General features: G+C 35.7%; 1 protein-coding gene across 1 annotated transcript in view; it reads left to right on the forward strand.

Moving 5' to 3' along the window:
- The window catches only part of scml2 (Scm polycomb group protein like 2), a 62,356-nt gene that overhangs the window by 43,353 nt on the left and 6,672 nt on the right, over positions 1-12,331 (forward strand). Inside the window, exons 8-11 of the mRNA XM_034010438.3 lie at positions 4,666-4,961; positions 5,253-5,388; positions 10,747-10,950; positions 11,777-11,959. Coding sequence (XP_033866329.3) covers positions 4,666-4,961; positions 5,253-5,388; positions 10,747-10,950; positions 11,777-11,959 — 819 coding nt within the window. The remainder of the gene's footprint in view (positions 1-4,665; positions 4,962-5,252; positions 5,389-10,746; positions 10,951-11,776; positions 11,960-12,331) is intronic.

Genomic DNA, 12,331 nt, shown 5'->3' on the forward strand with positions numbered 1-12,331 from the left:
GTGCCTATTGATTACCAGAGCCACAGTTTTTTGTATATAATATAAACAAGTCTTTTACTTTTTACTTTTAATCACAAATGATTAGGGAATTCAGCAGCCCGTCATTAGAATGTGTTAATCTAAGGGGTTGAACTGACTAAACCTCTGGAGAATTCCCCAGTGATTTGGGATGGCTAATCTCTTGTTATAGTTATTAAAATAAAGTAATTACCATTTCAGCATCTTTTTATTATATATTCAGAAATTATTTTCAAAGCTTTAGACTTTGCAATTGTATGCCTAGTGAAATTGCACCTGTATAAAACTAATTATAAGGTATAGTCAAAAAAAAAAAATGTAAATCGAGTAAATGATTTATAATCTTTATTTTTATTATTATTTTTATTATTTAATTTTTTATTATTTAATAATAAAAATAAAAGAAAGCCCCCAAGTGTGTTATTGTTTTAGATATTTTCAAAAAAACAAGAAACCACGACCCTCCGGTCAAGAGCCCAGAGCCCTAACCACTACTCCACACTGCTGCCCTTTAATGTACATGATTTCATCTCAGAAGGTTTGGGTTAATATTGTAACTAATATTGCAAATCAAAAAATAGAAGTTGTAAAATAAAAAAAGTGTTCTTACTAGCAGTACTGATAAGGTAAAAGCTTTATATTTAAAAGTGAAATCTTTTTTTTGTCTTTTCAGTCATCGTACCTCAGGGAGACTTTATTTGAACATACTTTTAAAGCTTTCTGCAAATGCTGTTATGCTATAGTGTTTCCTGCTTTTTGAAGTTGCTTTTTAGCGTGTTCCTCCGGGATTCTTGAATAGGCTCTGGTTACCGTGCATATGCTCCTTAGGGGTACCTAACCCTCTGCTGAAAACGGCCAGGAGCCTCTTAGCCTCTCTCTTCCCTTTGGATTCTGTGACCCACTTTAACCTTTTGCTCCTCACTGAATGCAGGGGAGGAGATAGAGAGAGCAGGTGACTGATGAGCACTGTCAATACAGACTTCAGATAATATGCATATTAGCTCTGTGCTCCCACCCCCGCCCCCCTTCTTTACTCCAATGCAAATAACCCATTGCACATTCACTGTTAACTTCAGTGCTGCTCTGTCAGCATGGCCTTTGTTGTTGGTTTGCTACTACATTAAAAAGAGAGAGAGAGAGAGAGAAGCTTAATCATTACAGTAAGGAACTAGAGAGCTGCGCAGTGGGCTTCACTGAAACCCTGCTAGGAACACATCCTAATTTCCCCAAGGTGAGAATATTTACACTTTTTGATGCAAAAGGAAGCATTTTCTGCAGTGGGTGTGTTTATTGCTTTGTTTGGCCTGTGTAGGAAGCTCTCTTGTTTTAAATCTGAACTTCCTATTTCTAAGCTTACCACATGCATGTGTGGCTGCTGAACTGATAGTTGTACTTCTTATTTGGTAATAATTAAACCACTGTGTACTGTGTGTATTGTTTAGATGCATTTGTTTTTTGTAGTGCAAAGAGCTGTTGCAGGGAGTGGAGTTTTTGTTGCTCTGAGCCCTAATCTTTTTCTTTGTAATAGTGCAGATCTAAGCTTTTCCTGTACTATTCTTGCACACATGATGCCAGCGTATAAAAGGCTAGTATGCAAGGGGAAATTTTAGAAATGTTAAACGCTTTGGAATTGGAAATATTTGAATAGAATCTTTTTAAAACAGCTTAAGGATGAAATAAATTTAAATTGCTGCAGTTTAGAGCTATACATATAAAAAATAGTTTGAGCTGTTTAAGTAAAATGGAGTGAACTGTCCATATCTAGTTGTTAATACAAACCTGTTAATTAATGGTGCACTCTGAAAGATAGACAAAACGTGTACTCTAGATTAAGGTTTTAATATTCAGTGTTTTAATTTCGTGGATGCCTGAATGAAATAAGTGTAAAGCAACTTTTTTAAATTGTTTGCATATTTAGTAAACATGTAATTCACCATTCATAAAATGTGGTTTCATTTTCAAAATATTATACATAACTTTCTTTTAAACATGTATGTTTCCCATAACATATTAAGCATTTTGTTTACCAAAACATTTTTAGTCAAGTCTTCAGATAATTGGATGTTATCCGTTTCATTGAATAACAATAATATAAAAATGAACAGAATTTCTAAATTAAAGTGTAAGTGATGTTTTAATATGTCTGTTTTGTTTATTAATATTTAACTAATATACGTGTGAGCGTGATGTACACATTATAATTAATTAATTCAACAAGTATGAATAATAAAGAACATTGGACATTATGCCTGATGTTTAGTAGAACTGCAGATGGTGATGTATGTTTTGAATTCCCTTTGGGTAATATGAGAGTGATGTGTGATACAATAGCCAAATCAGCTCGATCCGCTCTACAAACATATGGATGCGATTTGCAATATGTTAAAGTATGTTAGCAGCATCTGATGTAAAATGAAAGTTAACAACAACAATATCCAGAGAAATTTAAATATTTGAGAATGTAACAAGTTTTGAAAACTATCAGGGTGTTTGTGGAAGATGGTGATTGGAGTCAAAGCTTTTTTTTTGCCCACATGCAGGTCAAGAGGTCTGGCTGGGAATGAGGTCATCCTGATCAGCTCCATATGCCTCTTCAGTACCTCTTAAGCTGTTTCATTTAAAATTGCTTGCAAATGGAGGGTTTTAGGTGGCGCTGGGGGCTAATCCACTAGCCTTTCACCTCTTGAGTTTGACAGCCTCCATTTAACCCACATTGAACATAAGACCACATCAAATCTGGTACAAAATTTGGAATAACTGGTCTTGCTTAAAGAAGTGCTAACCTTGGTTTGAAGATCCATTTTCTTGTCTCTTTTTAACACTTACAATATTGTCACCGGACCTGCTGAAGGTCTTTTTGATAGTTATTTGCTTATAATTTATACTCCCAATTTGGAATATCCAGATATTTCAGAGAAACTGTTGCAACTACTTCCTGGGTACCTAATTTTTTCCTTGTAGTTCAGACGTACTTCAGTCATCTAGATGCAATGTGACGTACAGCAAAGATATCGGGATGCAGCTACAGCTGTCTATGGGTCCTCTAGAATGTTGCTAAAAAGGGGAGCTTTTTGTTTCTTTGGTTTATTTAAATAGAATATAGGAGCTGGGCTCACGCTCTTCTTTCCTCTTGCTTAGAAAAGACTAGTTCATTTCTGAAGCTGTTGGTAGTTTGATTTTCACAAACGGGCATCCTGTTCCATTGCAAATTTAATCAGATTGACTAAAAAGAGAGATTTAATGTTCGGCAATGTAACAGCATCTGTCTTATGCTGTACATTCAAAGACATTTCTTCTCGCAGATGTTTTTTTCTAGTAACATGATCAACCCTGATTAGTTTTTTCAAGGTTCATATTTGCCGTACCATGCTGGCACTCCAGCCAAACCCTTCATAAGCTTTTCATTGTAAACTCTTATCAGAACATGGTTGAACTTCTAAACCAGTCACATTATGCCATGAATCCTGGTCAACAACGTCCCGACCTGTAAGCTATTTTTCTTCCATCATTTTTGTAGAAAAAAAAACAGTGCAGCTCATGCGCATGTGCTGCTTCTGTTTGTGTTTCGCAATAGCACACTGGTAACATATTTTCGTGCCTGTAGAACTTGCCACTTTGCACTCTTTTTCGTGTGTTATGTATGGGAGTGCAGTCTTTGTGATGGTTTAATGCGAAGGTCAGATAATAACCCAACCAGAAGGACTATAAAGGCTGGTTTCTGTGAGTGCAGAGCTACCAGAGACGGTTCTGCCTGGGGATCCCCAATGGAGGGGGATTTAAAGCTCATTACTAAGCATTATGAACAGGGGGAGGTGCGACCACAAACAAAAGAATAAAGTGCACTTAGCAGTCCAGGGGCCCTTTTCATTGAGATGGAGATGAGAAGGGGGAATTAATTCCTAAATATTGAATTCTCCATACATCGATTAGTTTATTTTTGTTTTGTTTGTGTTAGAGAAGGGGGTGGTAGACCTAGTTTTTTTAAAAGTTAATTTAAATGTTTGAGGATTTTTTTAGCAGCTTTTGTTCTACATAGTGCTTTCTTTGTATCATTTTGACGTTTGGGTAATTTAAATTGGGTAATTTTTGTTCTAGTAAATTATCAGAAAAAAAAAAGATGAACAAGTGGTATATGCAATGCAGTAATCAAAGTTCACATCCTTGAAATATGCCAGTTGCACAATGGCACTATTATAAAGCAAGAACAAGGTATGAAATCCCCAGTCTGCATTATATATATATATATATATATATATATATATATATATATATATATATATATATATATATATATATATAATCTTCTGGATGTGTTTCATTTAAAGGAAACCTCTAAATCTGTTCTGTGGTTAGCATTAAACATAAAGTGAGTTATGAGAGTGTTTGAAATATGCTGATGTTGGAATGCAAAGAATTGCCAAGGCCCTTATTTTGACTGTCTTGGTGCTGTTTAGTAGTCCATACATATTTATATCTATGTGCATGGTCTGATACATTTTAGGGTTTTGGGAGAATATACCCCAGTTTAGCTGCTAGTGACCCTGGGCAGTTGCCTTTTTCTTTTGACTTGTCAGTTGTTCAAATAGAAAGTTGGTCAATGTTGAGATGTGCATCTCATTGAGTTTAATTCCATTATGTTTATTTCAGTCACTATTCCAAAGAGTGTCCCGACACCCATTTCCACCTCTTCCAAATCCACCAGACGGTCCATGCAGTCGCTACAGAAAGCCGCCCCCTTGCCGCCCCTGCCAGTCAGGAAGGGAGTCCGGGGGCGACGGCCCAAAAGCCAAACCATCGCCTTACTGAAAGCAGCCGCTGCAGCAGCAGCAGCAGCAGCAGCAGCCGCCGCTGCAGCAGTGGAACAGAAAAGCACAGCAGCCAAAACTACCTCCAACACAGACGCTCCAAACCCCAAAAAGAAGGGCCCAAAGCCTGGGAGCAAGGTACATCAGCAATTTGACTTCATGTTTGCTTGCTTAAATTCTTGTACACTCCAGGATCACAAGTTTGCTACTCTATAAGTGTGTATTCTTTGAATATAGACGTCTTTTAATTAAAAGGCCTTGGTTTTGCTACTTTCAGGATTTGGTAACACACCTTCTAATAAAAGAAACTAGAAAAGAGTCATATAAAAATGTGTTAAATAGAAGAGTATGTTAATTTATATGTAACCTTTAAAGATGGTATATTTATTTACTTTTCCATCTGACAATGTTTTGTTCTTTGTTTTTCAGAGGAAGCCTAGAGTAGTCCAGAGCTCAATCCTAACTGCAGCTCCTGCAGCAGCTTTGGAAGCTAAATTCAACAGCACTGCGGTACCAAAGGACGGGCCCAATCACCTCAATACAAACCCAGCAGTCGTATCCACAGGTAAAGTAGAAATTTGTTTCCATGCATTATGAAAAAGTGGCACAATGACATTATTATACAGTAAGAGCAAGGTATAGCATTGTCAGTCAACGTATTATTGCAGCTGAGTATTGTTTAAATAGCCTGTTGTTGTTTTTCATATGTCTTTGTCCATGAATCAGTCAAAGGTGTGCTGCCCCTATATATATATATATATATATATATATATATATATATATATATATATATATAAATAAAAAATATACACACACACATTTAGTGTTGACTTATCCAAGGTGTCGAGTTAACCACAGGTGCACATGAGCCATGAGGCATTATCATGTATGTGAGTAACAGAACTCACACTATTATAGTATTTACAAGTTTATTTTTTAGTTCTTATGAAAACAGTTGAAAGAACTGCAGTGAATAAATCAATTACAGTATACAGTACTGTACAAACTCTGTACAACTCATATAGTTCGATTGAAATAAGAATTCATAAAATAACGTTATTTTTACGAAAACAATCCACAAAGCACAAACTATACTTTTAGTTATTGGCTTGTACTGTCTAATTTGTCAGCTTAAATAGCAAAAGTTAACAAATGTACATTATACAGAATTAACTCAGTGAACAAAAACAATAATAAACAACTTACAGTTTCACACAGAAATCAAACATTGTCGATTTGTTTCGCTTACAAAAACACTCACTTAGAAAGTCCTGCTGACAAGCTTGTATCCCGAATAACCTGAGCTTTAAAGCGAATTGAACGAGAACTACGTTTTCTCTTCACAGTCATTGTGTACTGATATTGTAACCAGCTGAACTTGGTAGTTGCGAATGGATGAATGAACAGTCTGTTTCCAGGCAGAGGTCAGACACGTGAAACAACGCTGTCGAGTAGAGTTCAGTCACGTGAAACGACAGTGTTGAGTTATCCACTAGTCTTTTTAATAGTTTTTATCCCTTCGGTACCGGTAATAAGTGTTGAGTTATGAGTAACGCGTGGTATCGAATAAAAAAATGAAGAGGCAGGATGCATATATTTTATATGGAGAAAATCTGGAACCAAAACTGTCTGTCGAATTAAGTGAAGGTGTCGAGTTAGCCACCAGTCGAGTTAACAGAGGTTGACTATATATATATATTTACCTCAAAGAGCCAGCTGCCCAATGTTTCGATATGTTGTACATATCTTTCTCAAGGGAGCCTGTGTTTGAATCAAAACATTGGAGGTATTTATAGGTTTTTGACGGCATGACAACTACTGGTTATTGTTTACATTCAAATCCATGATTTATTCTTACATGATGTAATGGTGTTCTATATATTGTGACATCATTTTTACTTCTATCTTTGAATCAGTATTAATTCTTATTACCACTACTTTATATAAACTTATATTTTTATTATATCATGCAATGCTGGCTCTGAGGATCAGTCTAGATTTGGCCTCCCCAGCGCATCAGCATGCACAACTTTTGAATGAATTTTGTTTATTTATTTAAATGTTATATATTTATTGAAGTTAATTAGTTCATTCTTTTCTGTTGAGTCCCGCTGGCATAATCGTGTTCAGTCTATTTATCCATTTGCTTTCCTTTATTCTTCTATATGTCGCATTGTCTAATTTGAGCTGTTCTAATACTACAAACTTTACATCATTTATGTCATGTCCTTGACTGGTGAAGTGCTGTACTATTGGTTCATTCATTTTTTTTATTTCTAATTAATGAAAGGTGGTTCTGAATTCTTTTATATAAAGTAGTTCCAGTCTCTCCAACATATTTGATTTCATCACATTTTTCACAGGCTATTCCATAAACAACATTGCTATTTTTACAGTAGGTATTAGTTTTTAGTGGATATGTGGTGTTCTTATGTTTAATTATATTTTTACTTTTGTCTATGTATTTACACACTTTACATTTACTGGTGCACATGTTCGTAGAACCTATTTTGACACTTATTCTTTTATGTTTACTGTGAACTAAAATATCACCTAAATTAGCTTCTCTTTTGAATGCTACAACTGGGGCCTTAAGAAATACTTTTTTTTAATTTTTCTGAATTATGTAGAATCCGCAAGTGTTTCCAAACTATCTTAGAAATATTGGGCAAAAGTTTAGAGTAAGTTAGCATTATGTGGCTGCATGTATTTTTTTTAATTCTTTTGATATAATTCCTTTATTATATAGTCTTGCCTCAATTTCCTTAACCTCTTTTACTGATTTATTGATCTTATTGCTTTTAACATATGTATCTGTATTATTTAATTCACATTCTACAGATTTCATATAGTCATCTGTGTTCATTATCACTATTCCTGAGCCGTTATCTGCTGGTCTTATCATTATATCATCATCATTTAACAACTCAGTCATAGCTTGTTCTTCAATATTGGTTAAATTAAGGTTACATCTTTTCTTTAGTCCTTCTATTATTTCTTGTTTAACTACTTCAATATACATGTCTAACCATTTATCTCTTCCATCCGGAGGAGTCCATGTGCTTGTACTATTGACCTTAATCCCATGCTCATAATTACCCTCTGAATCTGAGATATTTTCATTGAAAAAATATTCTGGTAATCTCATGCGTCTCTCCCACTCCTTTAATTCAGTGGCCAGTTTATCTTTATCGATGTATCTTTTAGTCGGTATAAACTTAAGTCCTTCACTCAGTACCGCTTTTTAGGATGTGGTTAAAGTTTTACTTGATAAATTAAATACTATGTCTTCTGTCTTCTCTTTTGTGTATTTGGTACCATGTCTATTTTTGGGTCTCCTATCTTTCTGTTTTGAATTCTCTGTCTTAGTCATGTTTAATTCACTATTTTGCATTTTATTATTTACTTTAACCTGGTTTATTTTTACTGTTTTAGATTTATTTTGATTATCTTTCTTAATTATGCCACAGTATTCAGATTTTATTTTGGTTTCATTGTCTTTAAATACAATAACTGAGAAATGGTTATTGTTGTATAAAAGATTAATTGGATCGTTCTTATTTTTAATATATTCATTGTGCCTTCGTATTTAAAACAGTCCTTATTCTTTATTTTTTTATTCTTTATATATAATCATCATATTCAGCCTTTTTCAATCTGCTGCTGGATGATTAATCCATGCACATTTTTAATAAAGGTAATGGATTTTATAGCGGCTGTCCTGCGTAGTAGTAATAAAAAAAAATCAAAAGAATCTTAAAAAAAAAAAAAAAAAAGCCCAGTGGGAATTTGGTCTGGCTTCCTGTACTTCTGCATCTAGCAGAACCTGAGGCACCGAAAAGATTAAGCCATTCGGAATCTTGTTACACGTACCTGAGAATACTGTGGCTATTGACAAGCGATTGCTTAACATGGTGTCGTAGTCAGAAGTCAGAGAAAGTAATTCCACATAATTACCTCTATTTGAGGAATTGGTGCCTTCATCATGCCCTCTGAATGCCAGTTCTTACTTGCCTAGGTAAACAACAGAATCAATCAAGCATTTAAGAACCTCACAATGATTTGTTTCTTACTTGCACATTGGGATGTATTGTATCCTTATGCTTCTGTTTATCCAGTTGAACATCAATCCGGGTTTGTCCAAAGGTTTTGAGTTTAACAGTGGCTTGCAAGTGACTTTGGGAACGCTCATGTTTTTGCGCTGACTTTGTTAGATATCCTTAGATTGCTGTAGACAGTGCTGTTCCATATCGCCTTTTCTGTACTGAACAAGAGACAGTTCCAGCAGTATATATTTTTTTAATTGACAGCTATTGGTAAGACACAGATATCTTTCATAATTTGAATTTTGGAAGTGTCGAGTATATCCCTTCCCTTCCTGTGTCAGTTTGGGTATTTGTGGTGTATACCTCAGTTTCTTGAAAATTGATTTGTAACCAAATCAATTACAATGTCTCTTATCTGATGACATTTATTTATTATTATTATTTGTAATTTTAAATATTACTTCAAAGTTCTCAATATAATTCTTAAACGGTCTCTATAATAAAAAAAATCGCACGAAATTCAGCTATTGTTGTACCCTTACCCTAGCATATTTATTTCCAGCCTGTGCTCACTAATGATTGGACAGCTGCAAAACCAGGACAGATTTTTGATTTCCCCATTGGTTGAAGTCCCAATTATGTCCCACCTCTGCTCAGTCATGATTGGACATCTGCATAACAAGGGGCAGATTGTTGACTCTCCCAATGGTTAAACCTATGAAAGTCCTTTAACTGTATGTGCCTTATGATTGGACAGCCGCAGAGAAAATGCGGATCTTCTATTAGTTGATTTGATTTTCTGTAAAAAAAGAAATTTAAATTGTAAAAAATATATATATCTGTGATCAACTGTTTAGTTCATTAATTGGTCTGATTAATCTGTTAATCGGAGCAGCTGAGAGAGAGAGAGAGAGATTATGTAAGAATTGGTTTAATTTCTAATCCCATGAAATCTACTGTTAGTATTTCCTGTAACATTTTTATCAGTATAGCAACCTTTTACATTTCTATTTTGCTTCTGTTACTGGCTTGATTTCTAAAGGAGTCTAGGATAATGTGGAGGAATACATTAAGCTGAAGCCCTTGAACATCATTTTTGGACTCAAACTTCTGTGGCTAGTATTTAAAAAAAAAAAAAAAAAAAAAAAAAAAAAACATTGAGAAAGTTTGACATATACTGAAGTTCTGTATACAAAAGCATACCGTCCTGACTCCATGGAATCTGTTGTTCAGCGCATCATTACGTATGTTTGTGTTCTGATGTTCAGTAACCTAAATATAAACACGACTTTTTGAAGTCGTTGCAGGAGTAGCCATTTTGGCTTGAAATGGGCGAGGACACCCCCAAGCTAAAACAGATGCAGTTAAAACACATGTGTTACCAATTTGGCTTATACCACAATGGGAACTAAACCATTTCTGTTTGGACATACCTACCACGTAGAAAAAAAACATAATGACACCTTTTTAAAGCAGCCTTCTTCAAATCTGTCACTACTTTTATTATTCTTTTTAACTCCTTTATTGTAATAAATAGTACAGAATTACTAGGTACTCAAAGAGACTGTTAATGTTGTGCCCTAAAAAGCTGTGCTGGTTTCTAATGTACACAGTACCCACAGAGCATACAAGATGGTTTGTGGTAACGCAAAAATAAGTTACCCACTTAGAACCATGGTGTATTCTGTGTGTACCGCACATAATTAACTATTTACTTATGATGATGTATTTATTTAGGTCATTTTTGCCATTGTGTGGGGAACTCAAACCTTGGCAAAGCTATAATTGTTTCATCACTGTTACAAGCTGGCTATTGACCTATGAACTTACCTAGAAGATTAAATAATCATTTTGTGTGTGTGTGTGTGTGTTTTTAGTGTGTGTTTATGTGAACAAGCATGGGAACTGCGGGCCACACCTGGACAGAAAGCAGGTCCAGCAACTGTCAGATCACTTCGGTCCCGGTCCAGTCAACATAGTGCTGCAGCAGGCCGTGCAGGCCTGTGTGGACTGTGCCTACCAGCCCAAAATTGTCTTTAACTTCCTCAAGACGGGACAGCACGGCGGGGAGGTCATAACAGGTACTGCTGCTCGTCATGACCCCAGTGAAAAAAAAAAACGCTGTTCCCATCCCATCCCTGTGCCTGTTCCTTTATGTGCTTGTATGAAATATTTATGGGTTTTCCTGATGTGACTGTTAACCTCTTTGTGTACAGTTCTGTTTTGACACAATAGGTGTAAAAAAGCTTACCCAGGTTGCTTCTGTGTAGGTTTGAAGCATGAACCACCAGTTTGTTTTGAGAATAAAATTGGTGTAATTTTTGCACAGCAACAAAAGCTTGATGTAATAGGAAGCGACAAATTGAGCATAAACCCTATTTTTAAATCAGTAAGTCTTACATCCCCATACGGGGTAACCACGTGGGGTTGCTGCCAGCCAGCTCAGACCCATACTGCCATCTGTCATGCCCCTGCTGCTGGGATCTGTTTGTCTTTACTAGTTAAGGATCTTTTTCATGATGGCAAGCCCTGTGTTTGAGTGTTAAGTACAGGTTTAACAGGCTTGTAATAATAATAATAATAATAATAATAATAATAATAATACGTTTGACAATAATATTAATTTTACATGCATATAACATAAACAATAAGGGTCTTTGGACTTTGCACAAAAGAATCATTAACAACAACATATCCATGAAATAAAAACTAATATATATATATATATATTTAAAAAAAACTAACACACCTCCCTTCATGTATAATCCACTGAAAGTGCATACTTGCCCTGTTCACCTACCCACCACTGTAAATAGAAACACACAAAAGATAGATAAGAAAAGAAGTGTGTTCCTGTGTTTGTGTCGGGTGCGTGTAAGGACTGTCTTGTCTCCTGTGGGCACACAGCTTCGTTTGACGGCGGGAAGCACCAGGTCCAGCTGCCCTCTGTGAACAGTGCGTCATTCGTACTACGCTTCCTGGAGATGCTGTGTCACAGCATGCAGTGCGAGAACCTCTTCAGTAGTCAGCCCTTCAGTCCCTACCTGGGCGCCACGCACAGCCATGCTGAGTTCGAGAGGAGCAAATCAGGTACATCCAGCATTAGAACTATACGTAATGCAGCTGTAATGATGTGTCAAATACCAAAACAAACAAAAGCTATGGTTAGGAAAAAATAACAGGTACTTATATTTTTGGTTATTTGGTGTTTCTTTAATGTCACCATGAGGAAGGTGGTGCCGTACAGTATGAGATTTCACCCCAGCCACAGATTCTATATTCTGTACAAATGGCATCTGATAGTAAGATTGTGCTTAAAAATAGTGTTAATGTTGTTAAACTGCCTTTTAGAACATTCCAGGTTTCCCAGCTTGTCCAGTAAAACTGTATGCAGTTTTACCAACTTACTTTTGCCGTTACTTGCCTTTCACACAGTTATTGCATTGCAAGTTTGCCTGTACT

Source organism: Acipenser ruthenus, chromosome 8 (assembly GCF_902713425.1).
Source record: "Acipenser ruthenus chromosome 8, fAciRut3.2 maternal haplotype, whole genome shotgun sequence".
Taxonomy (NCBI): domain Eukaryota; kingdom Metazoa; phylum Chordata; class Actinopteri; order Acipenseriformes; family Acipenseridae; genus Acipenser; species Acipenser ruthenus.